This window comes from Loxodonta africana, chromosome 4, assembly GCF_030014295.1.
Source record: "Loxodonta africana isolate mLoxAfr1 chromosome 4, mLoxAfr1.hap2, whole genome shotgun sequence".
Classification (NCBI taxonomy): Eukaryota; Metazoa; Chordata; class Mammalia; order Proboscidea; family Elephantidae; genus Loxodonta; species Loxodonta africana.
The window spans coordinates 38,538,098-38,554,886 of NC_087345.1; the positions used below are offsets into that span (position 1 = coordinate 38,538,098).

Genomic DNA, 16,789 nt, shown 5'->3' on the forward strand with positions numbered 1-16,789 from the left:
GTTGTGATTAAGACATCTACAGCCTTTTTATCTTAAGGTTTCATGAAATAGGCCACTTTTCTATAAATTGTTATTTCTTATATTGATTTTTTTTAACTTGCAAAAAATAGAAACTATATTGAATAATGTACATCTGTATTTACTAACATAGAAAAGTAAATTGCAGAATAATACACATAGCATGATACTATTTATATAAAAGAGAAAAAACAAAATAAATATTTCTACGTGTACATATCCTGGCATACAGAAGACTATGGTTTTCCTAAGGATTCCAGTTGCATGGCAGATAGTCAAGGTTTTATTACTGCAATCATATCCCCAAAAGGTGTTCTCTCTCAAAGCAGTTGGTCACCAGAACAAAGGTTCTGAAATGAGATCTGTAATCAACGCCCATGGAAGCAGCAGTGAAGAAATTAAACAACATAATGCATTGGGCAAACCTGCTTGCAAAAGACTGCTTGAAAGTGTGAAAAGCAAAAATGTCACTTTGAGGACTAAGGTGCACCCAACCCAAGTCACGGTATTTTCAATCGTTTCATATGAATGGAAAAGATGGACAATGAATAAGAAGACCGAAGAATTGATACATTTGAATTATGGTGTTGGTGATGAATATTGGATATACCATGGACTGCACAAGAAAAAGTATAGCCAGAATGCTCCTCAGAAGCGTCTCACATACTTAGGACATGTTATCAGGAGGGACCAGTCCTTGGAGAAGGACATTATGCTTGGTAAAGTAGAGGGTCAGTGAAAGAGAGGAAGACAGTCAACGAGATGGACTGACACAGTGGCTTCAACGATGGGCTCAAGCATCGCAACAATTGTGGGGATGGTGCAGGACCAGGCGGGGTTTCGTTCTGCGGTACACAGGGTCAGTAAGAGTCGGAACTAACTCAACAATACCTAACAACGACAATGAATTTTGCTGGGAAGTGGATTCATAGCTTTTGTTAGATTCTCAGTGAAGTCTGTAGCCCTAAAAATGTTAAGAACTATCCTAAAAAAAATAAGATTCAGCATATGTTGCTTAACTGTACTATACTCAAGACTAACTGAAAATGTTTGAGATCCTAATAACCCGAAGCCTAAGTCAAGTTCTAAAACACGCTCAATGAATATCAAGTAACATTTACAGGTTTCTTATACAAAAATTTCAAGGTACATTACAATCACTAGCCAGAGCAGGCAACTTAATTTTAGGACGGCCTTGTAATTTATTACCCAGACTGGGACCCTTTTGAGAATAAAAGTCAGCACTATTAATACTTAATGCAACAAGCATTAAACTGAGACTGTTCCTGGCAAACCAAGACGCACTGTCATCTTTGTTAAATTGCAAAATGATTTGGTGACATCTGGAATATCGGTCCCTGATTCTTAATCCAAAGTAGTACTTTACCTCCTAGTTCATACTGCAGCAAAATCTTTAAATCTGTGTCCTACTAATACAGCAGCTAATTTTTGTTGCCACCATGCAGAAAACATTAGTCTTTTAAATAAAGTCGTACTGCTATTCAGGCATTCACAAATCCTATCTCAGAAATTTTAAATTACTTTTCAGATCCTTCCTGCTTTCCATTCAACCTTCCTTCCGTTCTCTCGTCTATCTTTAAACATCGTTTTACGTTCACGGGGGCTATGTTAGCTTACTACTTTCTTGTTTAAGAGGTATTATGAGAATCAGTATCATTCATTCTTTCATTTATTTATTCATTCGAAAAATGTGTGTTTATCTACAATGTGCCAGGCACTATTTCTAGGTGCTAAAGATTCTGTAGTACACAAAACAAGACAAAAATCTCCACTCTCATGGAGCTTACATTCCAGGGCAGAAGTCAGGAAAACAAGAAAAAAAAAAGTTGGCCAGGGAAGGCTTCAGTGAATAAAGACCTGAAGGAAGTGAGGGAATGAGCTTTGCTGATTCCTGGAGGAGGAACATTCTATGCAGAGGAACAGCAAATGTAAGAGCTCTGAGGTAGAAGGAAGGGCACGTTCAAGAGACAGCAAAGAGGCCATGTGGCTGGAACAGAGTGAACAACGAAGAGAACAATAGGACATGCGGGCAGAAGACAAGCTAGTATCAGATCACAAAGGTTCTTGTAGATCATAGTTAAGGCCTATGGCTTCCTCTGACTGAAATGAGAAGCTGTTTGAGAGTTTTTCACAGAAAGATTACAAGAATGAACAGAACTTTCAACAGAGTTACTCTAGCTGCTGTGCTAAGAAAAAATGGCAGGGGGGCACAGACAGAAGCAGGGAAACTAGTTAGGAAGCTACTTCAATAAATTAGGCAAAGGATGGTAGTGGCCTAGACCACGATAGTGGCAAAGAGAATGGTGAAAATCTGGACGTAAAATCTGAACACATTTTGAAGACAGAGCTAACAGAATGTGGTGACAGGCCAAAGGATGGGTATGAGACAAAGAAAAGAGTCAACGGTGACGTCAAGTCATGGCCCAAGTGGCTAGAAGGGTACAGCTGATGTTCACTGAGACAGAGAAGCTGGTTTGTGGAGGACCCTCAGAAGCTGGGTTAGTGACACATTAAGTTTAGAGATGCCTATTAGATGTGCAGAGTAGGCAGCCGGATATACACATCTGGAGGTCAGGGAGAGGTCTTCAGCAGACATAGACTTGGGAGTCATTAGCATGCAGATGGCATTTAAAGCATTGGGACTGAATGAGATCTCTACCTGGAGAATGGGACATTAAAGAGCAGAGGTCCAAGGGGGCTGATCATTACGGCACTCCAACATTTAGAAAGGGGAGATGAAAAGGAACCAGCAAGAGGGACCAAGATATGAACTTTAAATATGCAAAAACAGTTTTGATAAAGACATCAAGGTTGAATAAACACAGAAAAGTAATCGAAAACTCAGACACAACCATCAGGAACTCTGGAATAGTGCTAAAAGGATGTGTTCTTGAAAAGAGTGCTATATTGCTTTTGGGTTTTTTCTTTTCATGCCAAATGAGAAATACTGAAGAAAGGAAGAGCTTTTATGCAGATGCCGGCTGCTGAGGACACTAATTTTCAGCATGCCATGCTTCCTAAATAATGGCAATGCTAAAGGCCAACAGGGGCAAGTGGTGGAGGACAATAGCAAATCAGAATTGTGACCTCAACAACTATTTACATCAAAAAAAAAAAATTTTTTTTTTTAATTTTATTTACATAGGGACTATCAAATGCAAATTCCAGTAAGTACCTAAAGGTACCTGTTATGCAAAATAAATAGATTTGCATAAAGGGTACCTTACAAGGAATATGTTTGAAGCTCCATGACTTCAGGCAAATATAGTGTAAGAGTTAAACTAGTTTATTTTCATCACCTGTAATATCAGCAAACAAGAAGTAGCAGTAGCCTTATGGTTGTATATGTTCTTTTGTGAAACTAACCTTTGTGCTGCTGAATGTAAAAATAGTCACTCAGCCTTATGCAGTACTGAGTTTTGGTTTATGGTGATAGATAAATCTCATTGGTTAAGGGTAGGTTTGCACAGCCGATGAATGTAATTGCCATCAATAAATGGTACACCCGTAAAAAGTAGAACCGGCAAAAGTTGTGTGATAAATGTATCTACAACAATGATAAAAAAAAAAGAAGAGCAGCTTCTGCAACTACTTATGTACAACTACACACCTCATGGAATTGGTTTCTTGGTTTGGAGGTTTAAAGTCAAGGTTTTATGGGACATCCCAGTTAATTGGCCTAATAACTTGATCAAGGCTCTATTCCACCTCCTAGTTAGTTGCACAGCGCCTGGGGTCTTAAAAGTTTGCAAGTGGTTATCCAAGGCACAACGATTGGTCTTTGCTTGCCTGAAGTAACAGAAAAAGGAGGAGAATCAGGAATAGGAGGAGGAAATGGAACGTGTGGCTAACTGCCTCCATGAACAACTGCCTCCTGTGCATGAGACCAGAACTGAACAGTGCCAGGCTACTGAGTATTTTGATAAAAGAGTCTATAGAAGAATCCTGATCAAAAGGAAAAAACTGCAGATGAGAATTTCAAATTCTCACGGAACTCAGATTTTCTGGAGCCATAGAGGCTGGATGAACCCCCAAAACTACTGCCCTGACATAATCTTTAAACCTTAAGGCAAAAATATCCCCTGAAGTCTTCTTAGAACCAAACAATACTTTAGCTTAACTAGTAAAGAATGTCTGCCTTCAGCACTGTGCTCTTTTAAGATCAATCTCATATCGGATCAAATTGACAACAGTAACTCAAAAGATTAGATAGGAGCCTTAGTGGGCAGTGACTTTATGTTAATCAGGGAGGAACAACTCAGAAAAGGAAGGTGAGAATGGTTACACAACTCAAAGAATGTAATAAATGTCACTGAACTGTAGAAACTGTTGAATTGGTGTACGTTCAGCTTTATAGATTCTCAACAGCAACAAAAAAGTAAAACAATTTTTTTTAAAAGCCAGTTTAAAAAAAGTCATCAGACAAAAGCAGGTGGAAGGGATACAATCCCAAACCTAGTATCTTCTGTTTCTTCATCAACCTATCTCCCACACTAAGAATTCAAACAGTTCTAGCATCCAATCTCAGTACAAAGCCCAAATCCAAGCAGACTCTTGAAGGTGCCATCCTAAAGTAAACAAGATCACCGAGAGTAGGAAACGTAAAACCCAATTCACAAAGTTAGTAGCAGCAATTTACCTGAGATAATCTAATTACTGATGTCTACTGGTCACTAGAGTACTTCAGGACTCGACGGCACTGGGTTTTTTTTGGAGTATTTCGGCATCAATTCTGTACAGTCATACTGCCTACAATCCCAACCCACCCACCCACCTGGGGTGAGGCCAGTAATTAACTGCAGGTAGGTTCAGAACTGAATAAGGTGAGGAAACACCCTTGGCTCATAAAGTCTTTGCTGACCTTGATTAAGAATCTGGTAAGGATGAACACCTTCAGCAACTTGTGACAAACCTAGGTAAAATGCAAACTGGATAAACCCATAAAACCTGATAGCTGAGCTCTGGGAATGAAACTTCCAACAATGCTGGGAAATTTACCAGTGGACCATCCCAAAGACTACTATAAATAAGGTATCATTTCAAAAAGGAACTGAACAGGGAACAGGGTGTGAGTTGGTACAGATAAGATTTCTACTTTATATTTTAAATACCTCACCATTGTTTAAAAACATTTTTAAATGAGTTTTATATCTTTTAATAAAAACTTACTTTAAAAGATATTATACATCCCCAGTTATTAAATTCATAATGGGTCCCAATCTTTGGAATGCTGCAATTTACTAACTGTGAAATACTTATTAAAATATCCTCCTATAGGAAAAATGGTCTCTGATATCTAGAAACAAACACAAAGCGTTCACATTAATCCAAAACACATAGGTATATACCAATACATGTTCAATGATTAGTGACCACACATATGGTTATTTAAAATTCTGAAATGTGATGCCCCTGTGGTTAAAATTTTTCTTTATATACATAAGCTCGTTACTGGGTTTCTTCTGCTAGCTCTTATATTAGGACACACACAGGCACAATCAATTCCACAAAATTAAAGTTTGCTTACAACTGAAGGAGTCCTGGTGGTGCAGTGGTTAAGAGCCTGGCTGCTAACCAAAAGGTCAGCATTTTGAATCTACCAGCCACTCCTTGGAAACCCTATGGGACAGTTCTATTCTGTCCTATAGGATTGCTATGAGTCGGAATTGACTTGACAGCAACAGGTTTGGTTTAATGGGTTTTACACTTCAAAATGTCTAGTACATAATTCTGATAAGACCTACTAGGAAATTAAATTAATTAGCAGTCAAAAGCTAATCAGCAGTAAAAAGATTAAATAAGTTATTAAGACTAAACATAAGTGGGGTACTAGATTTAAATGTCTACAGAAGTTAACATGCTTGGTGTTAAGATTCCTAATGGTCTTCTTGCCTTCGGTCTTGCCCCGTCCAAGTTACACATCTTTAGAGGATTTTCATAACTTCAGTGATTTCATTATGAACAAAGCTTACAAAAGATTGCAACATTATGGTACACGCAGAAAGGAAATAGGAAATGAAAGTCATTACAAAAGAAGTCCAAGGCAGGGTGAACTAAAATATCTGGCTACAGGGACAGAAACAAAACATAAACATGAGAGATGTTATGAATCATAGGAAGAGATGTTAGAATATGGTAATGACTGAGATATGGGGCTACAAAATGGCCTACTATGCTCCTTAGAAGTGAGAATGATGAGACTTTGGCTCACTTACTTTGGACATGTCATCAAGAAAGACCAACTGTTAGAAGAGGACATGATGTTTGGTAAAGGAGGGGGTCAGTGAAAACAAGGAAAAGCCCTCCTCAGTGAGATGGATTAACACAATAGCACAACAACGGACTCAAACATACCAAGGAACATGAAAATGGCACAGGACCACGCAACATTTCATTCTGTTATACATAAGGTACCACCACTTATCTGTCAATTTGTCATACTGTGGTAGCTTGCATGTTGCTGTGATGCTGGAAGACATGCCACCAATATTTCAAATACCAGCAGGGTCACCCAAGGTGGACAGGTTTCAGCAGAGTTTCCTAAGACAGACCAGGAAGAAGGACCTGGTAATCTACTTCCAAAAAAAAAGTAGCCAGTGAAAATCTTATGGATAGCAGCAAAACAATATCTGATGTAGTGCTGGAAGATGAGCCACTCAGGTTGAAAGGCACTCAAAATATGCCTGGGTAAGAGGTGACTCCTCAAAGTAAAGTCACCCTAATGATGTGAATGGAGTAAAGCTTTTGGGATCTTCCTTTGCTGATGTCCCAAATAAGAAGAAACAGCTGCAAATACCCATTAGTAACTGGAATGTGGAATATATGAAGTACGAATCAAGGAAAATTGGAAGTTGTCAAAAATCAATGAAATGCTTGAAGATCAATGAAATGGACTGATATTGGCCATTTTGAATCAGATAATCATATGGTCTATTATGCTGGGAATGACTAATAAAGAATATCGGCTTAGCATTCATCATCGAAAAGATCATTTCAAGATCTCTCCTGAAGTGCAATGCTGTCAGTGATAGGATAATATCCATACGCCTACAAGGAAGACCAGTTAATACGACTATTATTGAAATTTACACACCAAAAACTAATGCCAACAGCGAAGAAATTAAAGATCTTACCAACTTATGCAGTCTGAAATTGATGAAACATGCAATCAAGATGCACTGATAATTACTGGAGATTGGAACGAGAAAGTTGGAAACAAAGAAGGACCAATAGTTAGAAAATACAGCTTTGGTGACAGAAACAATGCCAGAGATTTCATGATAGAATTTTGCAAGACCACTGACTTAGTCACTGGAAATACTTTTTTCAACAACATAAATGATGACTACACAGGTAGACCTCACTGGATTAAATATACAGGAATCATACAGACTACATCTGTGGAAAGAGACGATGGAGAAGCTCAACATCATCAGTCAGAACAAGGTCAGGGGCCAACTGTGGAACAGACCATCAATTGCTCATATCCAAGTTCAAGTTCAGGATGAAGAAAATTAAAACAAGTCCATGAGAGCCAAACTACAACCCCAAGTATATCCCACCTGAATTTAGAGACCACCTCAAGAACAGATTTAACACACTAAAAACTAATGACCAAAGACCAGACAAGTTGTAGGATACATGAAGAAAACAAGAGTTCCTTAAAAAGACAGGAAAGAAAAAAAAGACTAAAATGGATGTCAGAAGAGGCTCTGAAACCTGCTCTTGAATACAGAGTAGCTAAAGTGAACAGAAGAATTGATGACATAAGGGTTGAACAGAAAATTTCAAAGGTGGCTCAAGAAGGCAAGTATTAAAATGAAATGTGCAAAGACCTGGAGTTAGAAAACCAAAAGGGAAGAACATGCTTGGCATTTCTCAAGACGAAAGAACTGATGAAAAAATTCAAGCTTCAAGTTGCAATACTGAAGGATTCTATGGGCAATATATAGAACAATGCAGGAAGCATCATCGTATCAAAAAGAACTGCTCAATGTTCAACCATTTCAGGAGCATATGATCAAGAACTGACGGTATTGACGGAAGAAGTCCAAGCTCCACTGAAGGCAGTGGCCAAAAACAAGGCTTCAGGAATTGACAGAATACCAGTGGAGATGTTTCAACAAACAGATGCGACGCTAGAAATGCTCACTTGTCTATGCCAAGAAATTTGGAAGACAGCAACTTGCCCAACCAACTCAAAGACATCCATGTTTGTGCCTATTACAAAGCAAGGTGATCCAACAGAATGCGGAAATTATCGAACTTTATCATTAATATCACACGCAAGTAAAATTTTGCCGAAGATCATTCTAAAATGGTTGCACACATTCTTTTGTGGTTACGAGAGGGGGGAGGGAGGGAGGGAGGGTGGGAGACGGTTATTTACTGATTAGATAGTAGATAAGAACTACTTTAGGTGAAGGGAAGGACAACACTCAATACAGGGGAGGTCAGCACAACTGGACTGGACCAAAGGTAAATAAGTTTCCCAAATAAACTAAATACTTCGAAGGTCAGTGGAGCAAGGGTGGGGGTTTGGGGACTATGGCTTCAGGAGACATCTAAGGCAATTGGCAAAATAATTCTATTAAGAAAACATTCTGCATCCCACTTTGAAGTGTGGCGTCTGGGGTCTTAAACGCTAACGAGCAGCAATCTAAGATGCATCAATGAGTCTCAACTCACCTGGATCAAAGGAGAATGAAGAACACCAAGGTCACAAGGTAATTACAAGCCCAAGAGACAGAAAGGGCCACATGAGCTAGAGACTACATTATCCAGAGACCAGAAGAACTAGATGGTGCCTGGCCACAACTGATGACTGCCCTGACAGAGAGCACAACAGAGAACCCCTGAGGGAGCAGGAGAACAGTGGGATGCAGACCCCAAATTCTCATAAAAAGACCAGACTTAATGGTCTGACTGAGACTAGAAGAATCCTGGCGGTCATGGTCCCCAAACCTTGTGTTGGCCCAGGACAGGAACCATTCCCGAAGCCAACTCAGCAGACATGGATTGGACTGGACGATGGGTTGGAGAGAGATGCTGATGAGGAGTGAGTTACTTGCATCAGGTGGACACTTGAGACTATGTTGGCATCTCCTGTCTGGAGGGGAGATGGGAGGGTAGAGAGGGTTAGAAACTGCCAGAACGGTCACAAAAGGAGAGACTGGAAGGAGGGAGCGGGCTAACTCATTAGGGGGAAGAGTAAATGGGAGTATGTAGTAAGGTGTATATGGGTTTTTGTGTGAGAGACTGACTTGATTTGTAAACATTCACTTAAAGCACAATAAAAATTATTTTTAAAAAATTAATAATAAAAAAAAAAATGGTTGCAACAATACATCTACAAGGAACAGGCAATAATTCAAGCCAGATTCAGAAGAGGACCTAAAATGAGGGATATCATTGCTGATGTCAGATGGATCCTGGCTGAAGCAGAGAATACCAGAAAGATTTTTACCTGTGTTTTACTGACTATGCAAAGGCATTCAACTGTGCAGATCATAACAAATGATGGATAACATTGCAAAGAATCCAGAACACTTAATTGTGCTCATGAGGAACCTATACATAGATCAAGAGGCAGTCGTTCAAATGGAACAAGGGGGTACTGCATGGTTTAAAATCAGGAAAGGTGTGTGTCAGGGTTGTATCCTTTCACCATACTTATTCAATCTATATACTAAGCAAATATTCCCAGAAGCTGGACTATATGAAGAAGAACATGGCATCAAAATTGGAGGAAGACTCATTAATAACCTGCAATATGCAGATGACACAACCTTGCTTGCTCAAAGTGATGAGGACTCGAAGCACTTACTGATGAAGATTAAAGACTATAACCTTTAGTATGAATTGCACCTCAGCATGAAAAAAAACAAAAACTCTCACAACTGGACCAATAAGCAACATCATGATAAATGGAGAAAAGACTGAAGCTGTCAAGGATTTAATTTTACTTGGATCCGCCATCAACATCCATGCAAGATGCAATCAAGAAATCAAACAATGCATCGGGTTGGGCAAATCTGTTGCAAAAGACGTCTTTAAAGTGTTAAAAAGCAAAGATGTTACTTTGAAGACTAAGATGCACCTGACCTAAGCCATGGTACTTTCAATTCCCTTATATGCATGCAAAAGCTGGACAATGAATAAAGAAGACTGAAGAAGAATTGATGCCTCTGAATTATGGTGTAGGTGAAGAATATTGAATATACCATGGACCGCCAGAAGAACGGACAAATCTGTCTTGGAAGAAGTATAGCCAGATGTTCCTTAGAACCAAGGATGGTGAGACTTTGTCTCAGGTACTTTGGACATGTTATCAGGAGGGACCAGTCCCTGGAGGACATCATGCTTGGTAAAGTAGAGGGTCAGCAAAAAAGAGGAAGACCCTTGAAAAGATGGACTGCCACAGTGGCAGCAACAATTGTGAGGATAGCGCAGAACCAGGCAGTGTTTCTTTCTATTGTACATAGTGTTGCTATGAGTCAGAAGCAACTGGATAGCACCTGAGAACAACAACAACATACATGAGAGTGCTTTGAGCTGGAGCCTATTAAAAATAATAACAAGTTAGAATTACAAGGAGAAAAACCCAGATAGCATACATAAAGTGTGTACTAAAAAAAAAAAAATCGTGGAAGAGTATGTAATACAGAAACAGGAATTCAAAGACACCACATTGCAAAAAGATTCCCAGATTTTTCTCCTTCAGAAGCTGATAGAGAAATACCACCTTTATTACAGAGACATTATTATGGAAGGAAAACTCTTAGAAGAGCTGTGTCAGAGTAGAACTGTGCTCCATAGGGTTTCCAAGGCTGTGACTTTTTGGAAGCAGATGGCCAGGCACGTCTTCTGAGGCACCTCCGGGTGAGTTGAAACCGCCAACTTTTTGGCCAGTAGCCAAGCCCTTTACCATTTGCACCACCCAGGGGTTCTGTTGGTCAACTACTATTGAAAATTAAAGTTCTTAAACACCCGTCCTCTCTTTTATTCTTCCCCTTTCTATTCTCATTTGCTGATCCTTTCCTTTAAGTTTTCAATATTTTCCACCTAAGCTATCTTAATAGTTTCCTAACAGGTCCCTCTGACTCCAATTTGTCCATACATCACTTTATCCCAAATAACCGAAAAAACCAAAATGGTTACCATCAATTCCAACTCATGGTGACTCCACATGTAAGGGTAGAACTGTGCTCAATAGGGTTTTCAATGGCTGACTGACAAGCTTTTCTTTCAAAGTGCACCTGGGTGGACTCAAACCTCCAATCTTTTGGTTAGCAGCCAAGCACTTAACCATTTGCACCACCCAGGGACTCCTATCCTAATTAACCAAACAAAACTCAAAACCTGTTGCTGATGAGTTGATTCCAACTCATAGCAACCCTATAGGACAGAATCGAACTGCCCTGTAGGGTTTCTAAGGAGCAACTGGTGGATTCGAACTACCAACCTTTTGGTTAGCAGCTAAGCTCTTAACCACTGCACCACCAGGGCTTCACTGCAAATAAAGAGCCTCCTTAATGATTCCCTAATTCATAAAGATTGAGAATGTCAGTTTACTTCTTAAAATCTGACACTGAAAATAAAATCTAAACTCCTCAGCACAGCACAAGACCCTTCCTATCTTCCTCTTATTCTGGGTTCCATTCAATCTGAACTATTCGCAATTTCCCCAACATACTTTGCCAGACATTCTGTTCCTTCTATCTGTGGAATCTTTTCCCCATTCTTCACGGGTAACTCCTAACCATTTTCAAGGTTCAATTACACTTGATCATAATTGTTTTACTCAACTATCCCCCCCAGCCCAGATAATAAACAACTTGCAAATAGGGACTGTGTTTTTGATTGCTGTACTCCTAGCACCTAGTAGAACAGCTCAATGAATGCATATTGATTAATTTCATAAATGTGTACTGAATGTCTACGTGCCAGCCCACTGCTAGGTTCTGGCACAAATGAATAAGAACAAAGTCCACTCAAACAAATATAAATAATAAAAAAACCCACATAGTTGGGTAAGGTAGAAAAAAGATATGAAAGAGAAGAAACTAACTAAACCCAGAGTCTGATTGGGGATAAGAATCAGTGTAATAAAATGTGAGTACTTGCAAACAGAAGGACAATTGCAGCTTCTAAGAAACAGAACAATATATATTGCCCAATTCTGTGCTATCCTCAATTTTTTTTTTTTTTTTGGCAGTAACTCTAACCTGTCAAAGAAATAAAAAGAGTTGAAGAAAAGATCAATTCTTTTGCAAGAAGGTGAATAAAAGCAACACTCTAAATGACTATATCATAGCAATCACAGAACGTAAAAGTTTCTAAGAACTCTTGCAAAATTCATGAAAGCTTTGGCTAAAGGAAAAAAGAAACAGTATTTCATTTTAGCTATGGCATGTGTTGATTTAAAAGTACAATACAGTACGTGATCATACTGGGTGTTAACTTCCCCATATAAAACACTACTTCAAAAGTCTGTTAATGCAAAGAATGCTATGTGTTCTTTTACTGTGCCTAGCGGAAACTGAAGAATAGAAAATAGAACTTACTGTCCATGAGGATACCAACGGTGCTTAGTGGTAAAGAACATTTTGCTAAGTTGTTCTATCATGGGTCCTTGCTCAAGGGGCTCATCTTTTACTTCTAATCTGGTTTTCAGTACTTGATCATGTGTTTCGTCACTATTATACACAGGATCCGGGCGAGGGATAGGCTACAAAACAATTGGAAATAAACAGCATCAAAATGTAGGAATGTCCACCAGTATTTGATTGCATTTGCAATAAAACAAATACCACACTCAGTAATGCATTATCAGTTGGCAAACAAATTATCGGAACAGAATTTCACGTAGTTGCATTATTCATTAAGAAAAAATCAGAAAAATTTTTCTTCTCACACCAAATTTTTGTATTTTTTTCCGATGATAAACTTAATACTTTCTTTTTTTCCAAATAATAAAGTACTTATTACTTTAGTTATTCCCCAAACGTATAAATTGTACCCATTATTATTTAATTTAAAAGTTCACAATTTCTCTCATGTATATTATAAGGTAAGATACCATGAAAAACTTTCATAAATGACATTTCTCATATCCAACGGAAGCAGGAATAATTTCAATGTTTTCATTTCAGGTGACTGAAATGCCATCAAATGATGCTTTACAGTAAGTAGTTTGAGTATTTAGTTTTTCCCACAAAGAGGCTGGTTACTAAAAATCAAACCTCCTCCCCAACACACCTGAGTGATATAACACATTCCCATCAGTAAGTGGCTCACTAAAGTCTTCAAGAGTCACTATCTTGGAGGGTCAAGTTGCCTACATTTTAAATAGTAAGCAACAGTAATGTCTGTAAGATAACCACAAGAATGTAACATTGTCTTGCTTTCAGAATTCCATACGTATGTATTACAATACAATGAAAATCTGAATTAACAACCAGAGACAGCTCAAACAAATTTTTTCTTTTACACTGATACACTATTACTGACACTTCTAGATTCTACCACTGTATTAAATGTGATAGCATATAAGGTCTCCAACTCAAGGAATCTAAAAACTATGGATAAGGCATGACTTATATCTAGCTCATGTAAATAAAATAATAAGATCTCTTTAAAAGGCAATATATAAGTATATGGAAGTGACACAATTGACCAAGTACTATACCAATGCAAAGTAACAAAGATACCAGCAAGAAGCAGAAAGGGAGGAAAGCCAAGGCCTTGTCACAGATTGCAGAACATAGTCTATGAGGGAGAACAAACATTAAGAGTAAAGGAATGTAAGCAAGAATATACAAGATGTCATTTTTTACAAAACAGATCCAGAGAAATTAGATTATGAAAGGCCTTCAAAGCTAGACTTAGAACTAACAAGTAGACATAAGCAGAAATAAGGAACCACTTAGTGTGGAAGGAAATACAGTATAATGAAGAGGTTAAGAGTCTGGGCTTTGGCCTCTGATTTCCACACGTACTAGTTCTGTGACCTGGGGCAAGTTATTTAGCCTCTTAGGTTCCCTTTCTGTAAAATCAGAGGAGTAATACCTACCTCATGTTATTGCTGGGTGCCATGGAGTCAATTCCAACTCACAGTGACCCCACGTAACAGAGCAGAACTGCCCCCATAGGGTTTTCTAGGCTATAATCTTTACGGGAGCAGATTGCCAGGTTTTCTGCCCATGGAGCTACTGGGACGCTTTGAATTGTCAACTTTTTGGTTCACGGCCGACCACTTAGCCATTGTGCCACAAGGGCTCCTTACCTACCTCATAAGGGTTTGATAAAGATTAAGTGAAATAATAATAAGTATTTCCAAAGTTCATTCAACGGGGGAAAAAAGTCTCTTTAACTAATAGTACTAGACGTCCCTCTGTAAAAAAAATGAAAAGGAAACCATACATCACACCATACACAATAACTAATTCAAAATGGATCAAAAACCTAAGTATAAAATCAAAAGCTGTTAAAGGTCATGGAAGAAAAAAATAGGGACAACGCTAGGGGCCCTAATATACAGCATAAATAGGATATAACTCATAACTGACAATACACAAACACCAGAAGCAAAACTAGATAACTGGGAGCTCCTAAAAATCAAACACTTACGCTCATCAAAAGATTTCACCGCAACAGTAAAAAGACAACCTACAGACTGGGAAAAAAATTTTTCCAATAAGGGTCTAATCTCTAAAATCTATAAGATACAGCAACACCTCAACAACAAAAAGGCAAATAACCCAATTAAAAAATGGGCAAAGGCCTGACAGGGAACACAACAAAGAGCCCCTGATGAGCAGGAGAAAAGTGGGATGCGTAACTCAAATTATAGTTAAAAGAGCAGACTTAATGGTCTGACTGAAAGTGTAGAAACCCTGGAAGATATGGCCCCCATGAGACAGATAGGGTTAACTGCTGGCAGAACAAAACAGCTGCTAAAAGATTACCACCTAGAAGTTGGGTAAACAGGAACCACAGCCGGTCAACATAAGATTGAATCAACCCATGAGTTACCATCTCCTTCTTAGTGTTTTTCTAGTCCCTCCCCCCTTTACAGGCTCCTGCATGCACAGAAGAACAAAGTGTGACCGCTGTTTAACCTTCCTTAGCCCTCCGAAGATGGTGATGTAGGGCCAAAGACCAGTGCGCTTGCGCTATATCCCATTAAGTGATGCCAAGAGCTGCCGAGAGGACTCCATCTTGAATATCTGCGGGTTCCATTTTGAACTCCAAATGTGCAAGCAAGGTACTTAACATGTACCACCATTCTGAGAAGTACCCACCCCTTGAAAGAAGCCCATTAAATATTCATTACTGTCTCCACCAAACCCATATAAGCCCTAGCCTTGCTTCCCTTTTCAAGAATCAGCCTTTTGGAAAGGCTTAGTCCCCCGCTGACCCCTTTTGCTTGACTCAAGCAAAATAAAGCTTGCAGAAGATAAAATCTTTTGCGTGTATCCTCACTTGGGAAAAGACAAGGACGCTTTGTGTCTGATTGGCAACTGGTAACACCCCGACTCTGTGTTAACCCAGAACTAAAACCCTTCCTGAAGCCAACTCTTCAGACAAAGATTAGACTGGACTATAAGACATAAAATGATGCTCATGAAGAGTGTGCTTCTTAGTTCAAGTAAATACACGAGACTAAATGGGCAGCTCCTGTTCTGAGGCAATATAAGAAGATAGGGGGAGCTGGTTGAATGGACACATGAAATCCAGGGTGGAAAGGAGGAATGTGCTGTCACATTATAGAGAGAGCAACTAGGGTCACATAACAATGTGAGTACAAATTTTTGTATGAGAAACTAACTTGAGCTGTAAACATTCACTTAAAGCACAATTAAAAAAAAAAAAATCAGCAAAGAATATGAACAGACACTTCACCAAAAAAGAAATTCAGGCAGCTAACAGATACATGAAAAATGCTCATGATCATTAGCTATTAGAGAAATGCAAATCAAAACTACAATGAGAAACCATCTAAGCCCAACAAGGCTGGCACTAATCCAAAAAACACAAAATAATAAATGTTGGAGAGGCTGTGGAGAGACTGGAACACTTATGCACTGCTGGTGGGAATGTAAAATGGTACAACCACTTTGGAAATTGATTTGGCACTTCCTTAAAAAGCTAGAAATAGAAGTACCATACGATCCAGGATTCTCACTCCTTGGAATATAACCTACAGAAATAAGAGCCATCACACAAATAGATATATGCACACCCATGTTCATCTTGGCACTATTCACAATAGCAAAAAAATGGGAACAACCCAGGTGACCATCAACAGATGAACAGATAAACAAATATGGTACATACACACAATGGAATACTACACAACGATAAAGAACAATGATGAATCAACGAAACACCTCACATGGATAAATCAAGTGGGCATTATGCTGAGTGAAATAAGTCGATCACAAAAGGATAAATACTATTTCAGACCACTATTATAAAAACTCATGAAAAGGTTTATACACAGAAAGAAACTAGTTCGGGGCGCAGGCTGGTGGAGGCTATGGTACTTGTGGTCTGTTAGTCCTCTGGACTAATATTGCACTTGTGTCTGTTTTCTTCATTCTCCTTGGCTCTGGGCAGGATGGGACCAGTAGATGTATCTTAAATGGCCTCTCCCAAGCTTTTAAGACCCCAGATGCTACTCACCAAAGTAGAATGCAGAACATCTTCGTTATGAACTTTGTTACACCGGTTGACCTAGATGATA

General features: G+C 38.9%; 1 protein-coding gene across 2 annotated transcripts in view; it reads right to left on the reverse strand.

Moving 5' to 3' along the window:
* MRPL42 (mitochondrial ribosomal protein L42) overlaps positions 1-16,789 on the reverse strand; it is a 38,173-nt gene that overhangs the window by 7,508 nt on the left and 13,876 nt on the right. For both annotated transcript variants that reach the window (XM_023559667.2, XM_003405614.4), the window contains exon 5: positions 12,606-12,769. In XM_023559667.2, coding sequence (XP_023415435.2) covers positions 12,606-12,769 — 164 coding nt within the window. The remainder of the gene's footprint in view (positions 1-12,605; positions 12,770-16,789) is intronic.